Genomic DNA, 25,503 nt, shown 5'->3' with positions numbered 1-25,503 from the left:
GGAACAAAATGATTTTCAATTGTTCCGGAGTGAACCTTTTATTTTTAAATTCTGGTAACCAGATAATTTTGTTCCAATAATTTTTTCATGATACTAAAGGCCAATGGATTTATCACAGTAAATTCTTGGAACTACACCACTTCATTTTGCCCAAAAAAATGAAACGTGCTTTGATACTGAAGGAATCTGCTGCATCACACATTTATTTGTCTAATTGCCCATTGTGGATGTTGCATTCTCTGAATGAAGACCTGTAGAACTATGTGTAAATACTACATATACATGCACGGTTAATCCAGATACAAGGAAAACATTATTAGAGATAAATATTACATTTCTCAGTTGTTATACAATATATATGTGAAGCAGACCCTGCACACATGCAGGACAAAATGCTAGGAAAGAAGTTGTTTCCAAGTCTTCACGGAAATATTGTTAGATATGATGCATTAATACAGATTTGGTGCTGTCAGGTTTTGACTCAGAAGTAGATCTGTAAATAAAACTGTCATTTTAAAAAGAACATTATTATTAACTTTTTTTTTTTTTTCTAGCCGGTAATCTTTAGGAAAGGAGGCTGCGGAACTTCTAAACCGGAACGAAAAAAGTTTTTACAGTTTTTGCTCAGAACTAACCGAAATTAAAAACATTTTGTTTTTAAGCTTTTCTAGCATTTCAAATGTCAACTTGGCTCAGACTTTCTGATGCAGGATTTACAGGTTGTGGCCTAAACTACAGTTGTTATTTATGGGATATTGGAAGCCTAATGATTAAAGGGCGTATTCACCCAAATATTTTACTCACCCTCATGTTGTTCCAAACATATATGCCATATTTCTCCAGTTTAACACAAAATGAGATGTTTAGCAGAATCTTTTAGAAGATCTTTAAAATATTTAGAATTGTTTTGTTTTTTTTAAGTTTATCTTTTTTCTTAAGATTGTTCTTTAAAAGAACATTTTAAAAGAATTCAAATTCTGGAAAATATATCTTAAAAGTCGTTGTAAATAACATCTTGTGCGACCCCACGTCCACAAGTGTGGACGTTGTATTTTGGCTTCACTATATGCAATGCATAATTTAAATTAATTTAATCCAACTGAATACTGTTCACAAGAATCTAGACTGTCATTTAAGGGTTAAACTTCTGGCGCACCGCATCACTTAACAGAATGATTTCGATTTCCAACTCTTTAGTTGTAAATAGTGAGGTCTCATTTGCTTTTTAAAAAATCCATTCATTTTTCGTGCATCACACACTGATAAACATGAAGTCCACATATGTGGAAAATGGGACCTTATTCCCTCAAAAGTTAAAAAAAAAAAAACATGTTAGTTATTTTGAATATATGTGTCATTTCACTTCATTTTAATATACATTTTTTTATATTTTATTTGATCACTGTAAATACAGTTCTATTCATTAACATTATTAAGTTCCTTCCTAAATATGTATTATTTCACATTGCGAATCAATGTATTCATCCGAAAGCTAATACATTTTGCTTTATATGGAGTTAGGATCAAAATAAGGTGCATTTTGAACTGTTCTGAGACCAGTGCAGACAGACAGCACTATGGAGGTTGTCCTTCACTATATAGGGAGCAAGGAAGCATCCTATACCTTTCTATGCAGCTTAGTGCATTCACTTCTAAAATCTGACCAAAAGTTCAGTTTCAGGCTGCTAATTATGTTCGGACCACTCATCATGTTTGGCAGACATGGGAAAATTATAATCAGTACATAGATTCAGAATTGTACAATGCAACATTTTATTTTAACATGGTTGCCAGTGATTGGATGATGTTTGAATTAAGTAATGCAACCTCATGAGCATGATATTTAATCAGAAAAATGAAAATGTATTTTTTTTTTGTGATTAACAGTTTTTATTGATTCACAAAATTGACAAAGAAAAGGAAAACCTATATTCACAGAATCAACATTTAACATTTAATATTATTCCCTTTCCCCCTCCCAATCCCCAACCCCACCCTGACCCTCAACAAATATCCCTGTGGTCACACTTGAACACACTCACACACACACACAGATTTAAAAAATAGATAAATAAATAAAAATAATCTTACACATTTAAAACTAAACTTCTCTCTCCACTGCCCCTCCCCGAGAGCCCTCCAAGAATCCCAAGTTGCTGCCCCATTTTTTTATTAAATTAATCTAAATTACCTGTCCTTCTACATGACATTTCCTTGAATGCTGCCACCCTCCCCATCTCTGTGCACTACTCTTGAAATGAGGGTGCTCAAGCCGACTTACATCCACTAAGAACAATCTGTCTGCCGATCATAATACTGGCTAGGACCCAATTTTTTATATATGTAACCCCTATTTTAATGACTGCCTCATCGCCTAAAATACAGTCCGGGAAATGAAAAATGTGTGCCCAATATTTCACACATAAAACTCTGAACCCTCAACCACAATTCTTGGATCTTAACACACCACCAAAAAACATGGGTTGTGTCTCCATCTTCTGATTGGCATTGCCAGCAGGTGGGTGTGTCTTTAAGATCAAGCCTATTTAATCTAGAGGGTGTCCAACAGAATCGATGTAAAACCTTAAATTGCACAAGACGCACCCTTGCATCTCTAGATGTTGTTTTTTTAGAATCCTAGCCCAAATTCCCTCCTCCAATACCAAGTTTAAATATTTCTCCCTCTTGAGAGAAGCTGAAGCTCCATCCCTCAGACTCTGAATTAGCAGGGAGTAATACACTGATGCCTCATGACCTTTTCCAAAAGCAGTAATCAACACTTAGTATCTGCCGCTTTAGTGGGGTGTTTGCTACTCCCAAAAAAAGCACTGAGCAGGTGGCACAGCTGTAAATATAAAGAACTGAGATCTGGGAATCCTAAAATGTTGAACCATATTTTCAAAGGATCTCAACACTCCACTCTCATATAGGTCACTGAGGAAATTAACATCCCTCACAATCCACTCTGACCAGCAGAAAGGGGACTTATTAATATGAATATTATATATATCATAATATTAAAACAAAATCTTGGGTAGGACTAGCCCACCTTTGTCAACCGGCCTAGGCAACTTACTGAAATGTTAATCAGGGACATTTACCAATTCAAACGAAGGAATTTGCTATGCTATCAAATTGCTTGAAATGAGAGAGGGGAACCTCTACTGGGAGAGATTGTTGCAGGTTGTTGAATTTTTTAATAAAATTAATTTTGATAACATTAACCTTCCCAATCAAAGATAAATGTAATGAATCCCACCTGCCCACATAGCTCGAAAACCTTTTTTATTGAAAGGTCAAAATTAACTAACTGAATCACACCACTTTGGTGGGAATAAAATACCCAAATACTTATTGCCCTGTTTTGCCCACTGGAAGGCACCTGGCTAAAAAGCTGTTACTGGGCAGTACGCTGTCACAGCCAAAGCTTCGGATTTAGACCAATTAATTCTGTATCCTGAGAACTTAGAAAAGGAATTAATAATGCTGTGGAGGCAAGGCATAGATCTAATGGGGTCAGAGACGAATAATAAAATATAATCTGCGTAAACCAAAAACGTATGCGCCACACCTCCCGCAACCACCCCTGGAAGTTTTTTTTTTTTATTATTCTTAATCACTTTCATTGAATGGAAAAGAGCAGCTGGAACATTCAGCTATATTACTCTCTTTGTGTTCCTTAAAAGTCCAAATGGTTTGGAACTAAATCAGTATAAGTAAAAAAAAAACAATGAACTATCACTTTAAAAGACTGTGCACTGCTACAACAATGATTGAGGGTTTAGTCTCAGGTAGAGGTGACCCAGAGACTACACTTGCTGATCTTGCTATTATCAGGATTGTGTCCACAAGCAATACACTTGACCCAGTGACTTGAGAGCAGGACTGGACCTGCGTATAGTGCACTTTGGTGATTACATTACACTAAAAGTGTCAAGCCAAGTAAACAATGTTTATTTGTTGAGCCTGACTGATGAGGTGACAATTAACAAATGTGCAAACTGAGACTGAGGAAACAAGGGACAGGCAGCAATGTGCTGCAGGTGCTCACGGGCATCCGTTAAACCTTAATCATTTTAGTTTGTAACTGGAGCATCATGAGAGTATAAGAGTAATGAGAGTATGACACAACTCTGGAAGTCAAAGAAGGTAACCGGGCCCGATGCGCCGAAAGTACAAACTCTGAATAACAGTTTCTCTGAATAAGTGACGTCATAAATCTGGCGCAGAGAGTCGCGAGCTCAGTGCAACACGATCTCGTCACAAAATCAGCTCCCTTGCCGTTACACTTGGCTTGCTTTATTAGTTCCACAGCATGCATACTGAGGGGCCGTTCACACCGGAAGTGTTTTTAGTCTATGTAAACGTGTGCTAGACGGCCGTCTTTGATTTTTCAGCGTTTCGAGACACCCAATATTCCCGCAAGATGTCCTGAAATCCATGCAACGGGGATGGAGAGTAGCGCAGTTGAACTTTGCGTTTTTATAATGTAAACAAACACAACAAATATAAAGTAAAATAATAAAAGTAGCTTTTATAAAGCTGTAAGACACTGCGAAAGCACTACGTTCTAATATAAAACTATGATATGGAGCTGCATGTTATGTTGTAGTATCTGACCTGCAAACAGTTGCTCAGAGATACTCAGCAAGAGGAAAGAAAGCAGAGGATGTGGGAGGTTTCTCACGTGCCGCAAATGTGGCCAATGTTGACGCCGCGGTTCACAGAGTGACGTCTCTTCATTGACCAATCCGATTCAATCTTTATCCCTTATAACAAACCCAGCCCGGTTGCTATATAAACGAATTGACAACAAGCTTCGATAAGGCTTTGAGCGGAAAGCTGTGGAAGAATTACATGCTGTAAATTTAAACAAGAGCATCAGTATATCCACTATGAAGGCGGTCAGTCCGGTGCGGTCCATAAGGAAACCTGCCTTCCATTTTTCGGAGCACAATCTTGGCATCTCGCGGAGCAAGACTTCCCTGGACGACCCGCTCAGTCTACTGTACAACATGAATGACTGCTATAGCAGGTTGAAGGAGCTCGTGCCGAGTCTACCGCAGAACACGAGCGTGAGTAAAATGGAGATCTTGCAGCATGTCATAGATTATATTCTGGATCTTCAGATCGCACTGGACCAGAACCCTCTCGGACAGGGCCCCCCAAAAAAGACTGTCAAATCACTCGGCGCTGATATCAGCATCATCTCTTTCCAGGTAAGGCAAGCTTGTTGAACACATCCCATAGTGGTACTTCAAAATGATTAATATAGGTATAATGAAAAAGAAGCATCATGTTGAATTACCAGTAATTAAATTATTAACTAGTAATTAAAATAACATTCGGAGGACAGTATATAAATCTACATACCTTCAGTAATGCGTAAAAGTGCACAAAAGTTACATGTTTGTTTTTCCTGGGCAGCTACAGTGAAAGTAATTGTTTGCCTCTGTTAATTAACAGCCCAGTAACCCTCAAAGAGATATCAGCTCAGATGACCTCATAGCCCTATCTCGTTGACACGGTAAGTTGGATGTTCTACACTGAGCTCGATAGTTCCACATATGATCAGACATATGAAGTTGTAAGAAAGTTATACTTGGGCCAGTTTTGGCTGTTTGCCAGTTGCACACCTGTTCATTTTTTGCATGCTTTAGAGCTACTATAGGCTACTTGATCAAAACGTCACTGACGACTAAAAACAACAACAACATAGGAACACTTTATTTTAAGTTAGATATCAAACGTTGTATAAAGCACTGAACACTTTGGCTGTAATTTTTGCACATTTAAGCGCATATGTTTATTCTATATATTTTTAATTTTTTCATATGATTTCACTGTAATTGTTACCTGCTATTTCTACCTCATTCATTGTGAGTTTGCCGTTTACTCATTTGCACTGGTCGGTCTACCATTTGCATCTCTTCTAATTGGCTCTTTATAATTTTTTGCTAGATCATTTATCTCACTCACACACACACACACACACATCCACTTCTGGTTGGATGCGATAGTTGAATTTAATCTAAATGTTATGACACTTTCATAGAAACTATAATAATATATGGTTGTGCATGAATTATTGACCAGTTAAGAACTGTATGATGTTTAAGAACTTGTTATAATGCCCCATGTCTGTCAGATGCTCGACCCCTCCATCTGGAGCTGTATAGGATTGCCCGGTCTTTCACTAGTGTTTGGTTTATAAAAAAAAAAAAAAAAAAGTCCTGCGGCTTCCTCCCTGGCGCCAGTCTGTCCGGATCTCTGTCCTTTTGTCTTCTCTAAACACGCCTCTCTCTCTCCCAATCTTTTGCAGGTGTTTCGGACATAGAGCAAAAACAGGACTTTGTGTTTTCTTTCTTTAACTTTTTTTTTTTTTTGTCCGGTGTCATTCGCCTGGACTTCGTCTTGAATGACAAGGATTTCCCTCAAATGGACATAAAGAGTCTGAGCTGACTTCGAACTTTATATTCTTTCTTCCAAAGGAAGATTACAAAAAGACTGGAGACATTTTTAAAGGAATTAATTAAGCAAGTAATGTCAAAAAGCAGGATCATTGCTTTTATGTTGATAAGGTGTTGGGCAAAACGAGAGCGAGTTTGAACACCTCTAATTCGTCACAGGCTGCGGACATTGTAAAAAATGTACTATTATTTTCTCTTTCTGCTGGAAGTGTGGTGTTTATAATATTACAGACATTTTATAATTAGAACGTAAATAGCACTTTTATACATAATTAAATGCTAAGTATGATGTTGGTGACCTAGTCTGAGCTATAATTAACGAGCCAATATTTATATTGTATTTTTTTTCCTTTTAAATACATAAAGCATATTAACTTAATATCCCTATAGATGCTGTAAAGCTCTACTCTCATGTTATGAAGTTTGTTTTGTTATGCAAATGCCATCCAGTCATGTTCAGGGTGTGGGCTCTCATAATAGACCTTTTTCACGCTCCGTGTTTTGGAATGCGGAAGTAAACCTTTGCAGGGTAAACTTCGACAGTGGTGAATGGGTGACAACAGAAAATATTATTTTCACTTACCCATTTGCTCCAAGTGCAAAAGAAAATATCCACCATTACGTTTTAATTACTTCCCAGAAGGATTACAAAAAATAGAGATTGGTGGATTAAAACAGTCAGATGCCAAATTTTTCCGTCACTCTCTCAGCTGTAACAGAAAACCACTCGCAGTTGTGGTAATTCGTTTTTTTTAACGAATTTCTGGGTAATACAACAAAAAGTATAATGTTGTAAAATTTACACTCAATATTTAAAAAATGTATAGTATAAAAAAAAAGAGATTTATGCTGATAAATAAGGTCGAAACGCGCCATCACAGTCTGTGAAAAAGGTACACAAGACACTGTGTCACCCATCTGTAATTCACGATGCTAAAATAGGTTTACTCATAGCAAACCGTTTCTCGGAAAACATTACGTTTCGAGTGTATATAGAAGAGCAAAATTATTGATTTTAATATTTTTTTCCTCTTAAAAAAAAGACTCAAGGGTACATGTGGTCAATGTGTATTTATTTAATTCCATATAGAAGACAAGCATCACAAAGCACGTTTTATCTTTGAAGTTATCAACAGTAACTGACTGCTAAAGACTATCATCATAGGTATTGGGCATCATTTTGTTTTAAAAAGCGGTGGAGACAGGTTTTTTTGGGGGATGCTACCCCACAAAGGTGTGCATTAATTAGGTTGTGTGCAGATAGTGTCAATTCATCTTTTAATGGTTATATAAATAGTCATTCTTGATGACAGAGTCAAAAACTATAATAAACATTTCACTTTTTAATTTGATAACTTGATCCATGCATCTATCACTCTCAGTAATGTGATTTTGTTCATCAATGGATACTGTACATACATTTATCTGTAAGACATTAATCAGAATGACTGACTGGTCTCAAGGTAAAATTTTCACCTCTAGTATATTGAGTTCCGGGTTCTAATTTGCCCTAATTTAACTTTTTAATTTAATGAACGAAAATTTGATCTGTATGTCAGTGAATGTATATCTTCAGCAGGGATTCTGTTCGAATTCTGCTTAGCAATTTAACTTGAAAGGCGTGTGAGCTGTGCAACAGTGGAAGGAGTACAACCCTCTGTCACTCAACAGATTACAGCCGCAACGAGCACTCATAACTTTAAAAATGTATAATGCTGGATCGCCACTTCTTATAACAAACATGAACGAAATGGAAACTCCTGCTCAAGAACTGGAGATGTGCATTTGACACTTACCTGACAAAAGCTACTTCAATAAGTAGTGGGGACAAAATTGGAAAAGGCAAAAAGTGGTAGGGACATGTCCCACCTGTAAATGACACAATTTATCATAGAGCATGCAGTTCCTACAAGCTAATTTAATACTCACTGCAGTCTGACACATGCTTGTCACGGCATACTACTGTCACTACAGCACAAGGACAGCATGTACGCATGCAATAAACAACTCAATACAGCACATTTCAAAGCCATATTTATGATTCCTCTGAGAATGACCGCTCCTATTAAATGTTTGTGTAGTGTTTAATGCCTTTCAATGTCTTTAAATTAGTTTACAAATTCTGCTGAGCTTCATCATAACAATCTTTTCTTTTGAGAGACTACTGAAACTTTTCCTACAGCTGTGATTCTGAAATGCTTTGTAGCCATTGTTTAGTTTGTATTGTATTTAGCGAGGCTGACATGTACAAGTTGTTGAGCTGTTACTACTGTATGAAAACGGCACTTATACACACTTAACTTTAACTGATGGATTACTAGGTGACGGACTATGTGAATAAACACCACTTCAACTACACTACGCATTTAGAAAAGTTGCCATTGACCACCATTACACATATTTAAGCATTACAATAAACATGCTTTGACAACGTAATATGCATTGACACCGTAATATCGGACATTAACTGGCTTAAAAAGACCAGACTCCATCAGATCCAGACATTGCCTACAGGATGCTCTCTCGTTCCTCGCCTAAGGTGACCATCTCAGAGGACACATTGAGGATTTCAGGGGGATCTCCAGGGTTAAGCCCCCTCTTCAGATGCACCACACGGATGTTCTCATTTTGAGTGGTGGTGGAAGTGGTGCTGGAACCAGGAGTTATGATGACATCACTGCCAGTGGTGGTGTTGGAGCTATCTGTGGGCTGACGAACATTGTTTCCCTGTTGGGTGTTGGTGTTGTTATTGATAGTGGTGTTGCTGGGTATTCGGTTGAGGTTGTAGCTCTTGGAGGATGGCCAGCTCTCCTCAGGACTGCTGGCCAGAAGACTGCACTGGTCCTCAGAGCAGATGGACATACGGGTGATAGCTGGGTCTTGTAGGCCACTCAGACTACTAGGCAGTTCTCTCTTTTGGGTCGAATTCTCCTCATCCAGCTCGATTAGGTTTGCCCTCTCAGACTGTGAAAGGTCGGCTTCTTCGTCTTGAAGAGAATGGTTAGGCGAGCTTTCGTTAGAGCGGACACCCGAGTCAGATGAATCCTTCTTGTCTGAAAGGTAATCCTTACCTTTGGTCAAAGATCGATCACCAGCCTCAGAGGCTTTAGTCTCTGGTTTCTTTCCATCCTTAAGCAGAGGGGTACTGTCAGATTCCTCTGACTCTTCATCATCACTGGTCAGTTTCTGGTAACGTAAACCATCGGCAGCAGCCTTCAGCTTCAGATCGGCACCCTGGAAGAGGCTCACCTTCTCTCCAGATGTCTTGCGTCCCAACAGAGCCTTTGATGACCCATGATCAACCTTCTCATCTTCTTCTGTTATGGGATCTAAAGTGTCTGCTGAAGCGAAGTCAGTATTATCTGTTGCTGACTTGCTGCTCCCTCGTTTTGAAACAGATTTCCGTCCATCCTGGTCACCATCTTTCCTCTTGTCATCAGAGTTAGAGTGCGGGCCAGGCTTCTCCATTCCTATCTCAAGCTGAGCCATTGAAGAGATGTATTCCTGATAGGCATTACGGTACTCTAACTGCTGCTTATCTGTTAGCAGGCAAATTTCGTTAGAGGAATCCTGAGAGTTGAGGCTGGACATGCTAGGTGTACGGTGAGTTGTGGCCTACAGAGGACAAAAGATAGTGGAATACCTATTATTATACCCAAATAAATGTCTAAAATGGAATGGCCTGGAAAGAAACGCTTACCGTCCATGTGGGGTTGGCTTGCCTTGGAGGCTCATCCAAGCCCACATTGCTGAGCTCCTCGAAGCTGAGGTTAAAGTTATACATGGGTGAGGAGTCTGTGTTACCAGCTCCTCTTTGAACGGATGCTCCAGTATGCCTGCAAGGCTCCACATGACCAGCCATGCTGCTGCCCTGTTCACTTGGAGCCTCCTCATGTAGGATCTGGCTCTCCACATGACGGAGCTCCATCACCTGCATAACACCACATCCATTAGACTAATATCTGGTGGTTTATGTTTATGTCAGGATACTAAAATACAGCATAATTTGGCAGTGGCTAGTTGTGAATCTCAAAGCATTTATGTTTGTTTGCACTGCATACATTTTCTTAGTATGTTTCTTGTTTTCCAGTAAAATTAACTAAATCTTAACTAATTCTAAACATCTAAAATGACATAAGTTTGAATTTAAATCTTGTTTTCAGAGTTATCTAACAAAATTAAGTGAAGTTTATGTTTAAAACAATAAGAAAAAATTTTGCCGATCAGTTAAGAAAAACAAACTTGTCCCTCCTTATAATTATTTTTTTTTAATTATGATGGATACATCAAACATGTATCCTTTTTATAAAAAAAAGTTTTTTTTACCCCCTTTGGTAAAAGTTTTTTTGTTTCAAGCAAAGGATACATGTTTGTTTTTCTTAACCGATAGGCAAAGTTTTCTTTTTCTTCTTGTTTTAAACATAAAACTTACTAAATTGTTACATTCCTGTGAAAACAACACATTGTCTTAAGTAATTTGGCATCTCAAGTGAATGTATCTTGTTTTCAGGACATTAAGATATTTTTACAGGAAAATTAGACAAAAATTGAGGTTTTGTATTATATATATAGCAGTCAATCAATACATTTCTTTTTTTATCAAATTATATGATGTGCTGATTAAGGCTTATAAAATAATGTATTATACATTACAATTCAAATACATTCCATCATATTTATTGCACATGATCGAGACAAACAACAAAAAAAAGTTAATGTTGACATAACTCATAATACTTACTGTTGTCCTGAAAAGCTGCCAATCTCCAAAATTCATGTTCATCTCTTTCTTCAGCTCATCAAGGTTACATTGAGACAGAACTCTGCCATTTATGTTAGCCTGAGAAATAAAAAATGAGAATTTAGTGCAAAACTATTTTGAGTGAGATGTTATTTTTCTCAGTGTACAATTACATATCCACATCTTACCTTCTTAATGGTGGCAGTATACTGAGCCATCATGCTCTGGTCAATGCCTTCGATAAGTCTGACACGTTCGCACACAACATCTGTGCTCATTGAGCCTAGGAGAATTGAAGGGGTGGCTGACACCACAGAAGCAGAGCCCTGATACATACAACAGACCATACAGAACAATTAGTACCACTAAACTACATCAGAACAGTGTGCAAAACAGATTCTCTTAAGTCTCTGAAGACTGCTTTCACAAAGGATTTGAATTACCATGCAGATTGTTAGAAAAGAGTCCAAACTACCCAAGGAGTTGGAAAAGGCCATGAATTAAAATTCAAGGAAGCGAGGGATCTAAAAGAGGTAGGACTGCAGAGGAAAGTATGTAATGTATTTTGAATATATTGCTGTTAGTAGGATTTCAAAGAGGCCTATTCTATTTCAAAACAATGAAGTATACAGCGATAAGTTGCTAAGAAAAATATATTAATAATATAAGAAGTTGCACACCGAGTTTGTTAGTACTGGAGTGCTGTATCCACCACCATAAAACATAACATTTGGTATTATGCAGCTTTCAAATAGCAAGTCTAATTATAACAAAACTAAAAGTTGTGACCTCACTATGTGGACTATAAATACAGAATGTGGCACCTGGGTTCTGTACTATTTAAAGTTCTCTGTCAGATTTGTCTTTGACAGAATCCCCAAAAAGTTTATCATTTAGGCCACACTATGTGAGAAGCAAAATCTTTCAATGGCTTTTGTGTAAACAGGCATCGTTGAAACAAATAGATTACCGCAACTAAAAGGGTACCGATAAGACTTTTTAATATCTCATGAGGGGAGAAGCTTGAAAGATCCTTCTGGAACATGTGGCAGGGGAAAGAGAGAAGTCTGGGGAAGGAGACTGCGACCAGTTTGATTTGTGACCATCTAAATGATGTTGCATGTCAGCAGTTACCGTGGCCCAAAAAATATTTGGGCAGTTAAGCCACAGTTAATATGTTTGAATTTCAATGCAGAAATATAACAAAATATCAAACAAAGTGGAATCTGCAAGCAAATGATGCCACAGCTTCTCTCAGAACTAACTTAAAATTTCTGAGCCATTTTTGCAATTGCATCCAACCAACTAGTGCCAAAGTGATTTTTAGTGGATGTACTGGATGACATAAGTTCCCCACAGGTTCACACAGGTGTCCTAGCAAAGTAACCATAGTATCGCATTAACTACAGTATTTACATGTTCCACCAAGTGTGACAACCAGATCTATTATTTTATAATGTAAAACCAAACTTGTTTTTTTTATATTATTTTGTTATATAATGCAATGCCATTCATACACCTACATGTGGCAAAATGTCCAAATAATATTTGGAGCCACTGCACTTTTTACTTCCCATTCGGCATCTATACACAAACACCTTACTTCCCCACTGTGTAAATAAATTTATTTTCCCACAGTGCATGCTGGGGTGAGTGTTCAGAGCTCTAGAGTGTGTTAGTGTGTTTGTGAAGGCGTGTGAGGGGGCAGCATCAGCAGAGCAGCAGAACTTAAGCCGAGTCTAGAAGGATTCAGTACCTGCTTCTTTTTCAAAGATGGTACCTTACCCTGCTTAAGGAGAGAGAGGAAGGAAGAAACAAAGGAGGTGAAAATAGTGAGGAAACCACATTCAAATCATGTTGATGATAGAAGGATGGAGAGAGAGAGATTTTAAACATGGAGCAGAAGAGTCTTTCTCTATAGCATGTGGGAACTGATGGACTGCAGAAGGCTCCGGTGAACATTAAGGCAGCTGGTGTTTGACGTCACTAGTGCAGTAAATGTGTGAACATTGGCAAGTTGCTATTCTCACACAAATGGAGCTTAAATGTACCAAATACAGAACACTGGCTATATGTTTAGAATAATGAATATGAACATCTTTTTATGTCACACATTACACTCTGAGAAAAATCAATGAAAGCATCATATATAAGAATTTATCTGGATTAACAACATAAAAACTGTGAAAACAAAACATTTAAGACAAGGGCTGGGTGATAAATAGTAATATATAAATCAATGTTTTTCATTCTTTTAATGATATTCAATTTCTTGCTTTTTTATTTTATTTGTATCAATATACATGTTCTCTAAAAATTGCTTACAAGGGTGATTTATCTTTAATCAGAGGAATCATCTTTCCAACCAAACAGTAACTGATGCAAAGTAGATTCAAAATGTTTAATGCAAGAAGAACAATATGGTATAAATCTAGATAAAAATAATCAAAGCATGTTTTCCTACTTAAATGAACACAATAATTCATTATAATAATTTTCATTTAAATACACAAATACATGAAATCAACAAAAACTATTAAGTATTAACAATTGTGATAAATGGATAGTTATTTCATTTGAATAGATTATCTTTTTTGTTTTTTATTATTATAATTTTTTTTTATTATTTCAGGATTTTTTAATGATGATGTAAAAGAATAGCAGAAATATAATTTTTTTTTATATATATATATATATATATATATATATATATATATATATATATATATTTTATATATTTGCTGAAATAAATCAAATTTATAAACTCTAATGTTGCTTTTGTTACTGATTGAAGATGCAACTGAAACATCTGTCTTTACAAGTAAGGATTGGGAAACTAGTCTAGCGAGTCTTTATGAAACTTAATGACCAAACAAAACGTGCATATTTATGATATTGCTTAATTTTATATCACCTGGAAAATCCTTATGAGTATATTTTGCTTGAGCACTGCATGTGAATATTCTATATATCGCCCAGCCTTAATAATGACAAATTATTACGACACATTTTTAAAAGAGTTTTAAATTCATGGGTAAAAAAAGGAAACATTATCTGCATGGAAAAAGTTGTGTTAGCAGTGGAAGAAAAGTACATCACCGGGTAAACTCTTGCAAGAATATCCATCACTAATACTATTCTCTCTAAAAACACATCACCTAGCAGCTATTGTTCATGACTGGTACTTACGGGTCCATTGCTAGGGTCCCTGAGATAGCTGGTTTTAATGAATGGACGTGGAAGAACATGAGCAGGGAGGGAGCTGCCAGCATACTGCCGCGGCAGCTGGTATAGATGATGGGGGAAATATGGCTGGGAGACCAAGTGTGGAGGAAACAAAAAAGTTTAGGGAATGAAAACAACAGAAAAGCATAAATATGAAAAAAGCAAACCTGTGAATTAATGAGGTGTCTAGCACATATTCACTCTCACTCTCTCAAACACACATTTTCTCAAACACAGATACATGCTCTCTTCAAATGCACAAACACTTAGGGGACTATTGGGAAAATTTACCCAAAAATGAAAACTCTGTTAACATTTACTCACCCTCATGTTGTTTCAAACCCCTAAAACTTCTTTATATAGGAGCGCAAATAGCAGATTGTTAGCCTCAGTCACCATTTACTTTCATTACATCTTTTTCCATAAAAAAAAAAGGAATGACTTAGGTTAACATTTTCCTGACATTCCATAAAAGAGAGAAATTCATACGGGTGAGGAACAACATACAGGTCATCTCTTTAAAGATGTTCATTAGGCATGATGTAATATGCACAAACATGTAGTATACCCACATGAACACCTCATTTTATTACATCGGGGGGCTTAAAAAAAAAAAAAGGCTAAAACACAAATGAAAAACAAAATGACAAAAAAAATGAAGAAAAACAATAATTGGAACACAAGAACAGGGAAATGAATGAAAAATTGTCTGGGTGGGCATGTGGAAAATGTTTGGCATGGGGACTGGAATACTTTAAGGTGTGTGCTTGTCCAAGGGACTTCCCTCATCTATTAAACTAGACGGCATGCCTGGTAAAGCTCCAGGAGGAAAGTTAAGTCTAAATCTTTGCTTGACATTATTTATCAGATTTAACTGGACCCATTCCACCTAAATGTCCCCCAAAGAGAAGAGACAGAGCTCCTAATAATAGAAAAATGAATTGATATGAATACACTGTCTTAATCTTAAACTATCATTTGCATGTTATCAATTTGGGCACACTCACCCTGTTGTAGAATGGGTGCTGTGGCCCGACCATGCCACTGAAATAGGCGCTGTGGGGCTGAGGAGATACACCCGGTTGGTTATATGGGCCATTGAAGGAGGCAGTAGGGGAGCAGGCCGAGGACTGCTGACTGTAGACGGATACTGGGCGCCCCTCCTGCAAAGGCATTGTGGGATAGGTGACACCACTCATGTTCACCTGCTCCCGGGCAGCACGCACATCTGAGAGAAGAATAGAGAATACAGAACAAAATGTGAAATTCATGCTTTTGAATAGTAAATGACTGAGGAAAACTAGCTGCTGTCATCAATTTGGTACAAGACATACTAAATAAAGTGAACTCAGTGTTTTCTAACCAGATAAAAAAAAAGAAAAGAGAAAACACTATCTGCTAGCTACAAAAATACATACATGTTTGTTTCAGTTTTACTTAAAAGGTGAACTAATTATTAATTTTTAATAATATGTATTTCTAATAATATGTATAATTTTAATTATGAGTACCAAATTTTTTACTGCAAAATTACTTTCTCCTTTTCCCAACTTATCCCTTGTGCTGTGTTAGTTTTGTGCTTCCTGTCGAAAAAGACCAGCCCATTAAGATTTTGAACACATTTTAAAATATATATATTTTTATTGATAGAAAGAATAATTGAACTGAGCTTATACCGAGCCACTCCCTGGGGGGAAAATAATAATAATAATAACCATTACATAATAAATTAATAACCAACTGCTTGATCTGAACAAAATAGGTGTAATTTTAAAGCTTAGAATGTGGACTTTACAATGCATGTAGATGATACAACCAATTATAAAAAAAAATAATTTGCAAATAAGGACCATTTCGTTCTCATAATTTGCTAATTTGTTATCACAACAAATACATTGCATTCATAATGTATTCAGACCCCATAATTTTTTCACATTTTGTTATGCTGCAGCTTTATGCTAAAATGCTTTAAAACAAAATTCATATCAGTCTACACTCTAAGCCCCATAATGACAAAGCAAAAACCAGATTTTTTATAACTTTGCAAATTTATTCAAGAGAAAAAACTGAAATATTACACTGACATTAGTATTCAGACCCTTTGCATGACACTTGAAATTTGTCTCAGGTGCATCCCATTTCTCTAGATCTTGGGGATGTTTCTACACTTTGATTGGAGTCACCTGTGGCAATTTCAACTGATTGGACATTATTTGGAAAGGCACACACCTGTCTATATAAGGTATATGAATGCATATCAGGGCAAAAACTAAGTTATGAGGTCAAAGGAACTGCCTGCAGAGCTCAGAGACAGGACTGTGTTGAGGCACAGTTCTGGGGAAGGCAAAACAATTATAAATTTGAATGCTATCAAGAGCACAATGGCCTCCATAATTCTTAAATGGATGTTTTGAACCAGGAGCTGGCCGCCCGGCCAAACTGAACAATCGTGGAAGAAGTGTCTTGATAAGAGAGGTGACCAAGAACCAAATGGTCACTCTGATTGAGCTCCAGAGATATTGTGTGGAGATGGGAAAAACTTGCAGAAGGAAAACCATCACTGCAAAATGCCAACAATCTGGGCTTTGTGGCAGAGTGGCCAGACGGAAGCCTCTTCTCAGTGCAAGATGCATGAAAGCCCCCTTGGAATTTGCAAAACAGTACCTAAAGGACTCTCAGACTGTGAGAAACTAGATTCTCTGGTCTGATGAAATGAAGACTGAACTGTTTGGCCTCAATTTCAAGTGTCATGTCTGGAGGAAACCAGGCACTGCTCATCAACTGCAAAATACCAACCCAATGGTGAAGCATGGTGGTGGGTAGCATCATGCTGTGGGGGTGTTTTTCAGTGGCAGGGGCTGAAAAACCTTCCAACAGGACCATGACCCAAAACACACAGCCAAGACAATGCAAGAGAGGCTAAGGGACAACTCTGTGAAAGCCATTGAGTGGCCCAGCCAGAGCCCAGACTTGAACCCAATAGAACATCTCTGGTGAGACCTGAAAATTGCTGTCCACTAACGGTCCCCATCCAACCTGACAGAACATGAGAGGATCTGCAGAAAAGAATGGCAGAAAATCCAGGTGCGCAAAGCTTATTGCATCATACCCAAAAATACTTGAGGCTGTAATCGCTGCCAAAGGTGCTTCAACTAAGTATTGAGTTAAGGGTCTGAATCCTTGTTAATGTGATTATTTTTTTTGTTTTTTATTTTAATAAATGTGCAAAGTTATAAAAATCTGGGTTTTGCTGTGTCATTATGGGGTATGGTTTAGATTTATGTGAAAAAACTAAATGTGAAAAAAATGAAGGGGTCTGAATACTTTATGAATGCACTGTAAATTCAGAATTGGTTAAACCATAAAAAAGATGATATAGCCATGTATTATACATCATTGGAAAAGTTTCAATTAGTAGAATGCAATGAGAAAATTTGTTTCACAATAGAGGCCAAACTGAAGTGAGTATTAGTGTATGATATTCCCACTGACACACATTTATATACTAAACAGGAGTGGCTTTGTCATGTTTTTGCTTATTACTTCCTGAAACATCATATTTAGTTGTGTTTGGGCTCATTTTAATCAGAATAGTCTGCTGTAAGTTACGATATGTCATGGTCTATGTTCTATGTACAAGTAGATCTTGAAATATTCCACAAAGTGTGTACATGGAAAGACTATGCACAAAAGGGCACTCAACACAGTGTGTGTGTACATGCCAAAGACTTTGTGTTTGCAAACACACATCCACATATGTGCTCATCTAAAGGATTGGGATGATCCTGAACACTTAATATTTCTATAGTCTAATCCATTCATTTCCAAAGGATGGTCAATTTTGACCGGTAACACAAGTTAACACAGTGAAATAAACCAAACAAATGTGAAGAAAATTGTCTATTTGTTTTTGTGTTTTTAGATACCATATGTGAACTAAAGTCAAGCAATTTTATTCCAATTGGGTACAAACAAAAAGAAATCTGGGTCAAAATGACAAGACCACAACATAAGGGTTTATATGCAGAGAAAACTGTAAGTATGCCATTTATAGGTTAATTTCCCTATGAAGTTTAACAACTGTGCAGTGTTTCCCACAGGATGTTGTGACACTGTGGTGGGTAGACCCCGGATCCTTTAGGGGGTCCTAGGGCATGCTCCCCCGGAAGAAAATTTTGTACATTTTCAAATTAAATGCATCAATCTAGTCGAGCAAAATTAAGAGGCTAGATCTATGACGAACTTTGTGCTCTTGTAAAAAATGTTGTGCTCTAGTAGCAATTTAATCATAAACACATTGGTTGAATATATATGAATGGTGATTACATGGCAAAAAATTCACACCCACAAAGCATGGTAAACGAGACTGATTTAAACTGAAACTACTCTGACCTACTGCCCCTTACTCAGCTATCAAAATCGCCTGCTGTCCCTCCCACAGTGGAGGCCATCTCTACTGCTGCCTCTTCTACTACATGGAAAAGCTGTCTTTTCTGCTACAAAGAAACAAGTAACGTTAAAATTCCACTATTAGTTTATTTCTTGATAAAAGTCAATGAATAATCTGTTTGGCTATTGACTTGCCATCTAACTACGCTAGCTTTCCTAGCTAGCTACCTCTGTAGCGGTTTCTTCCTTATCTGGTGGTGGATTTCGCTCTCTCTTCTTGAAATATTTAAAAATGCTCATGATCTGAAAATCAAGGGTACAAATATTAAGCTTAAAACGGTAGCATTACTTCAACTTGATTAGTTAACATTATAAATAGCCTAAGGTTACATGATGAGGCTCCTTAGATGCTGAAAATAGTTACGCTGTCAGATCCACTGGTAATAATGCTAACGTTAGATAATTAGCTAATGTTATTGTGGCAGCGGGGGCGTGGTCAAGCGCCCGTCCGGGAGAGAAAAGCGGTAAGGGCGCTCACACCTGAGCTAAATGATAACTAACACCTGTGTCTAATTTCAGTAACATGAGGAGAGCGGCATAAGAGGGCAGGAGCGAGAGAGCAAGAGAGAGAACCAAGGAAGACTGTCTCTGATGTGCTGTAAAAACTTAAGAATTAAAAAAAACTTACCCCTTAAGTTGACGTTTGTTTCCGTCCCGTCCTTGAGCTATTTCACAGTTATCTTGCTAGATATAACGTTACATACGTTATGCATTGTTTTTCACGACAAGCAGCAGGATATGTCAGTCGACATAAGTGAGGAGACTGACTGGGAGTGAGAGATGCTTTGCCGAAGCAACGGCGAAAAACACACACCGTTAGAGATCTTTTCTGATATTATGAGAACTACAAATATTTTCGGTTCATTATGAAACTGTGCCGGGACAAATTAGGTAATAATAGGAAACACTGCTGTGACTCTGTTTAACCACCTCAACACAACATTGTTAGCTCAACCAATGGCTCAAGTTTTGGGTTGGACTATCAGTTTGCCCAATCAATGGAAGATGGAGTTAATGTTCGAAAACATATTTTAAAAAAGTAATTAGTTCTGCTATTCCAATTAGTAACACAAAAGGCACAAAAACTTGACACTTCACCCTAGAAAATTATTTACATTAACTTGCAAATAATGCTAATGTAAGTCAGTATTTTTCTAGCTAAATGTGTTTAAACAAACAAAATACTTATAAAGCGACACATTTACCTGCAATGATCTCTCTGAGTTTTGGATCTAAATTAACCGTGCAGGGGAGGAAGGTACGGATGTCCCGAGCTGCAAGCACTGGTGTACGGGAAGAAAGGAACACTTCAAAGCTTCGTGCATCTCCATCTATCTCCAACAATGGCTCCACATCTTTAGTGGTTGGAATATTCTTGGAGATTCTGTCAGGGAGTACATAAAAACATGAGACAATAATAATATTTTAAGGTTTGTTAAAGTTACTTTTGCATATGTGAAGCAGCCATGACGCTTTAGCTAAAACAATGCAGGTTTTGTGAAAATGGCTGGCTTTTACATACCCTGGCATAAATTATATCAAGCCTTGCCAGATAAAACAAATATGGTGATGGTTTTACTGAAAATGGAAATGATGCGAATATAACTCATCATGAGCAGCATAATATCTTCATTTCATTTTGTGTTTCTGGGGCATGGACTGCTTTTAAAGTGGAAGGAGTGTGTAGACCGCCAGTGTCAACACACAATACAGCAATATTACTGATGTTTTGGAGGCCAAACCTCTTAATAAAAAATCACAAAATTCATATGTTTCCACTTAAGCAGACCTAAGGGTTTTAAGAAATGTTCTTTAAACCCCTCAAAATGTCAGAATACACCCATACTGTGGATACATTGGCTTCTCTGCTAATGTTTGGGTACAATAAGGATCAAATATTGTTTTCCATTGTTGGGATGGTACAACGTGTACATAAAGAAGTAAACGATGTTAGTACATTTCAAGGGTAACTTTCCCCTGATGATATGACAGTATCTGTGCAATGATAAAAGTCTTGTATGAATAGCATAATCTGACTAATCACCATAGGGAAGCCTATCTAATGATCTGGGGCTGCTTTCCTTGGCTTAATCCAAAATTATGTGGCCTCCCATTATTTGTTTCCAGGAAACCTTCCAATGGAGACATTTTTCTAAAGACCCTAATGGGCTATCTGACAAACTACATGCAAAAATTAAAAATTAAATTGAAACAATTGTTCAGAACTAAAAGTGTTACACAAGATTACATTGACAAAATACTTTTTTTGAAAGTTTCACAATGATCAGATTTGTTGGTCGGTGTGTAAGAGTTTGCCTAATTTTTACTGGAATTTAAAAAATATATATAAAACTACTTTGATAATGCCTGTGGTGATAAATTAAATGTCAAATAATTTCAATGTCACATAAAATCTTGTTTTCTAAAGATCTGCACATGCTACAGGATTATGTTAGTATTACTGTTTCTTTAAAACACCTTACCTTTCATAGATGGCTTTCAGAGTAGTTTGATATGGGATGCCATCCGTCTCCTCCAGGTAGAGTATGAGCCAGGATGTGCGATATGGCCACTGCTCAGTTAGGTTAATCCAAGATGCAAGCCGGTCCCAATTAAAATGTATCTGGTTGGCCCTCAGCAAGCGGCCTGAATAAGATGACATAAAAGAGCAATGTTGAGATTTTTTTAAATTTTGTTTCTAAATGTCCACTTTTGACCCATAAATTAAAATGAACCCTCCATGACCTTTCTAGTCATTTACAAATATGGTATTAGGATTAATAGAAATCATCAAATTTCAGACTAATAAAATCACTAATTAATTTTTGTTAACTGGTTTGACTGGTTGTACTCAAAAGAACAATTTACACACAAATAAGACATTAACACAACTTGTGAGCAAGTTTTACTCTATACAAGAGTACATATAATTGTGCACATCACATATAATCACTATAGAGATTTCCATGACCTTTCATTCGACGGCACCCTATTTGGGAAACGCTGTTCTAAGACTGTGGGAACACCTTGATTTTATTGATTACCTAACTTTGTGAACTAAAAAAGGAAAAAAAATGATTCAATACATTAATTAAAACCCTTAAAGCTTGAATACTGACCTGTGACTGACACAATGTTGAGAAGTCTCCTCATAGTCTGAGGGCTGATGTCACTGAACCAGTCCTCAGTGACTAGTAGTTTGGTGAGGTCAAAGGACATCTGACGTGTGACTGATCTCTGCATCTGTCTACGCCGGTAAGTATCCTGAAGAGAGATGAGCTAGGTTACATTTAAATAATGTTTACCATTGAACCCCATGACTTTATGGAATAAATGTAGGTTCAAGGAAAAATTTAGGAAAAATTGTGTGATATTACCACATGACATGGCAGAACATGTTATTATATTACCATCATTGGATTACACTATAATGAGACAAATTGCATATCAAGGGCAGATACTAAACCTAATGGGGGGGATCAAATTGGATTAAATGTGGCCAAACTACAAAAGCCAGCTAAATTTCACATGACTATTAAAGTTAGGTTATTAATAAAGTCATATAAAAAGCACTCTGAACAGAGCTGTAGACAATTGCATGTCCTTCAGCAGATGTGGCCTTTAGTTGACTGAAAAATGAGCATTTTCATTCAACTTACCCTGCGGTTTAGAGTGGTCTTACTGCTAAACTTTGTCTGTTCACCCAGGCTGTTCTGAGACAATTTTCTGTCCAACTCCTCATGCCAGCCTATAGCGTAATGAAACAAAATAAAAAAATAAGACATTGTTGCTCTTTAAATATGTTGTTGGGAAGTCTTGAAGAAAGACAGAAGATATAACATATTTAGCTACAATCGAAAAATCAAATGCACAGGGAAGTATATTTACAGACTTAATTTTAATGACCAACAGATCTAAGTCCAGGAAGACAACATATTTAATTTTAAACAGATGAAAACAATGCTGTGAAGAACAGACTTGCAGCCTTGGCATTCACTGTATAAAGGTACTAGGTTATGCCAAATTTTCACAACATGCTTTCTGGAGCTTTTTTGGCAACCAGAGTCAACCTCAGAGGAGTGCCGTAATTAACATTTTGTTGGGAATGCAAGCGAGGCTGTGAGAGAGTCTGTTCAATGGTTCATACTGTTGTAACTGAAACAACAGTATGAACCATTGAACAGACTCTCTCACAGCCTCGTTTGCATTCCCAACAAAATGTTAATTACGGCACTCCTCTGAATATGGTCCATTGGATTTAAAACAAGAAAGAGACAAACCCTCAGAGTTCCCCGTCTCTCCATTAGCAGGAGGTAGTGCACACATCTTCTTTGCACTGCTGAGGCCTCGGCTGTTGAGGAACACGGGCAGGTGAACAATGTTGCGCATGTAATCATGGCCGTTGATGTTGGAGTCCCGCAGCACGCTGTTGAGGTTCTGGTTTATGGCTTTGATGATGATGTGAGGATCACTGGCAAAGACAGAGATGAAGGGACCCTTGGAGAACAGCACCCTCACCTAATCAGGAGGACAAATCCAAAAAAGGTTCTTTGTTGCAGGCCTAAAATGTTGCACATCACTAAGTGTCTAAAATTCAACATTATCAAACTTTTGTGATTTTCATAGAAACACATGTATCATCTTAAGAACATACTTAAGCCAAAAATAACTTGAAATGTGCTAGTTCCCTAATCAGTACATTAGACACCATACATTAGAAACTCATTATTACTGTTCTTTAAATGTATAATCATATTTAGGGCAAGAAGACCACTAAGAACACTTAAGTTGGAAAAGTATGCAACAGACTAAATTAATAAGGCATGTTGTTGGTTACTGCCAACTAACAGATCAGTTTAATAATTGGAGGAAGGCCAATCCTTGTTAGACAATCAGCAAAGCCAGTTCTAAGAAACCATTCATTTATAATAATTAATGACATCATTTCTTTTTTGTGATCTATATAGTAAAAAATTGCTTATTGCAACTTGAGAGTGAGACAAGTGAGAAATAGATGGATGTTTGTTTTAACCTATAAATTGTGCTTCTGCTAAAGTATAACCGGCAATTACATTTATGAATGTGGCAAAAGCTATTATCCAAAGTGACTTGACAATATATTTGTGGTACACATTCTTATCAGTCCATATGTTCAGTGGGAATGGTCTTGAAAGCACCATGCTCTACCAGATGAGCAAGAGGAACACAATTAGAGCGGCTAGATAGCAACTGGCTCAACAACTGCCTTTTCTCACCGTGTCAAGCATCTGTAGTACTTTGTCCTGTTCGCAGGAGTCCAGACCATCGATGATGACGACTAGACGCGTCTGGTTCTGGGTGAAGCCGTCTATTGTCTTGGCCATCTTGGCCATGAGCTCCACTTCATTCTTTAAGACCTGAGTAGTATCACAAAGACCAAAATGTCAAAAGTAGGAGATTGTTTTAAATTTTAGACAATTTGGCCACTAAATCATAACAAATTATATCTGTGGAAGGAAATGCTCTGTCTTTGACCCTGTGTATGTATACCACTTGCGTATGACTATGTAGCTATATAGGTTATCCAAAAGAGCTCCAAGAGGGTTAAAGCTCTTGTGAAACAAACCTTCATAAAGCCCTCACTCTTCAGCTTGTGCATCTTGTTGGCAGCACTGTGCAGCCTCTTCCTCTGGGAGTTAAGCACTGAATCCGTCACCTGCCACCAGGTGCGACACTTAAGCACCAGCGCCAACCCAACTACACTCGCCATGGAAACCAACACTGCATTCACTGTCTGGTTTTGCCCATCCACCTTGAAGACTGCCAAGAGGGCCATCCCCATAATCAAGCAGGCCAGGATAAAGAGGAAGATGACAAAGGATGGGATGCAACATGTCTTCTTCCACTTATTTTTACCTGGGAGTAGATATGGTCACATCATTAAACGAGAGATTGACTTCTAAAACAAATCAAACATAGTCTACCTGACTTTAAGCTCCTATATTTTCAAAGATTGTTATGAAGCCTTTACCTTGAGTGTCTTCAGTTTTGAAGACTCTGAAAAGTCTGGTGGCCAGAAAGCCAAACTCTCTCTCACAAGCATCCGAGAGAGTAGCGATCATTTCAGCCATGGACGTCTCCCCACCCACACTGGATAACCTATTATAGTCTGTGAACAAAAACCTGCCAACAGATAAAGAGTAAATCAAATGCACCTATTCAGATAAATCTTATCAATCAGTCATATTCAAAGCAAGCCTGATTTTTTGGGCTTTCTTCTAATGAATCAATTTTAAAAAACAAAATCAAAAACCACAGTTGGGAAAAAGTATGGCCCTGTCCTTTTATTCTAAAATGTTATTCTAATTTTGAAGTTATGAAAAATACATTGAAGTTTAATTTATTTCTAACCTTGTTCGTTTTTATATTATTTAATTTTCATATAAGTGGATTAATGCTGCATGTAATGTTGGGTAGTAGACCACTGTCATGTCTGTATAAACAGCACATTGTGGTCACAAACGGGAAGCATAAAATAACAAATGGGACACCCACATGTTGTTATTGATTTAAGGAACACATGCATGTTAAGACCGTAAGACTGCAAGTCTACATCAAGTACACCATTTGCGATAGGGC

General features: G+C 37.3%; 2 protein-coding genes across 5 annotated transcripts in view; one reads left to right on the top strand and one right to left on the bottom strand.

The window, feature by feature from the left end:
• Window positions 1-4,733: 4,733 nt before the first annotated feature.
• LOC127623845 (DNA-binding protein inhibitor ID-2-like) lies at window positions 4,734-6,463 on the top strand. The gene is made up of 3 exons (XM_052098401.1): window positions 4,734-5,219; window positions 5,467-5,527; window positions 6,323-6,463. The coding sequence occupies exons 1-2, from the start codon at window positions 4,896-4,898 to the stop codon at window positions 5,521-5,523; spliced, it is 381 nt and encodes a 126-aa protein (XP_051954361.1). The 5' UTR covers window positions 4,734-4,895; the 3' UTR covers window positions 5,524-5,527; window positions 6,323-6,463.
• Window positions 6,464-8,969: 2,506 nt separating this feature from the next.
• Window positions 8,970-25,503, bottom strand: part of LOC127623843 (kinase D-interacting substrate of 220 kDa B-like) — a 30,623-nt gene continuing 14,089 nt past the window's right edge. Inside the window, exons 16-30 of one of the 4 annotated variants that reach the window (XM_052098397.1) lie at window positions 24,896-25,047; window positions 24,491-24,780; window positions 24,141-24,281; window positions 23,166-23,403; window positions 22,545-22,633; window positions 22,005-22,149; window positions 21,369-21,531; window positions 20,091-20,269; window positions 15,444-15,664; window positions 14,401-14,523; window positions 12,968-13,000; window positions 11,400-11,537; window positions 11,212-11,310; window positions 10,171-10,401; window positions 8,970-10,085 (exon numbers count right to left, since the gene is read on the bottom strand). In XM_052098397.1, the coding sequence (XP_051954357.1) occupies window positions 8,979-10,085; window positions 10,171-10,401; window positions 11,212-11,310; window positions 11,400-11,537; window positions 12,968-13,000; window positions 14,401-14,523; window positions 15,444-15,664; window positions 20,091-20,269; window positions 21,369-21,531; window positions 22,005-22,149; window positions 22,545-22,633; window positions 23,166-23,403; window positions 24,141-24,281; window positions 24,491-24,780; window positions 24,896-25,047 (3,349 nt within the window). In that variant the 3' untranslated portion in view covers window positions 8,970-8,978. The remainder of the gene's footprint in view (window positions 10,086-10,170; window positions 10,402-11,211; window positions 11,311-11,399; window positions 11,538-12,967; window positions 13,001-14,400; window positions 14,524-15,443; window positions 15,665-20,090; window positions 20,270-21,368; window positions 21,532-22,004; window positions 22,150-22,544; window positions 22,634-23,165; window positions 23,404-24,140; window positions 24,282-24,490; window positions 24,781-24,895; window positions 25,048-25,503) is intronic. The other 3 variants (XM_052098398.1, XM_052098399.1, XM_052098400.1) reach the window with 3 other exon arrangements.

This window comes from Xyrauchen texanus, chromosome 30 (assembly GCF_025860055.1).
Source record: "Xyrauchen texanus isolate HMW12.3.18 chromosome 30, RBS_HiC_50CHRs, whole genome shotgun sequence".
In the NCBI taxonomy this organism is placed as follows: Eukaryota; Metazoa; Chordata; class Actinopteri; order Cypriniformes; family Catostomidae; genus Xyrauchen; species Xyrauchen texanus.
The sequence above is the reverse complement of the archived record's forward strand: the minus strand, read 5'-3'. Positions and strand labels throughout refer to the sequence as shown.

Coding starts and splice junctions, on each gene's coding strand:
- LOC127623845 (XM_052098401.1), top strand. CDS start 4,896: ATGAAGGCGGTCAGTCCGGTGCGGTCCATAAGGAAACCTGCCTTCCAT. Junction 5,220..5,466: donor TCAGCATCATCTCTTTCCAG/GTAAGGCAAGCT, acceptor GTTAATTAACAG/CCCAGTAACCCTCAAAGAGA.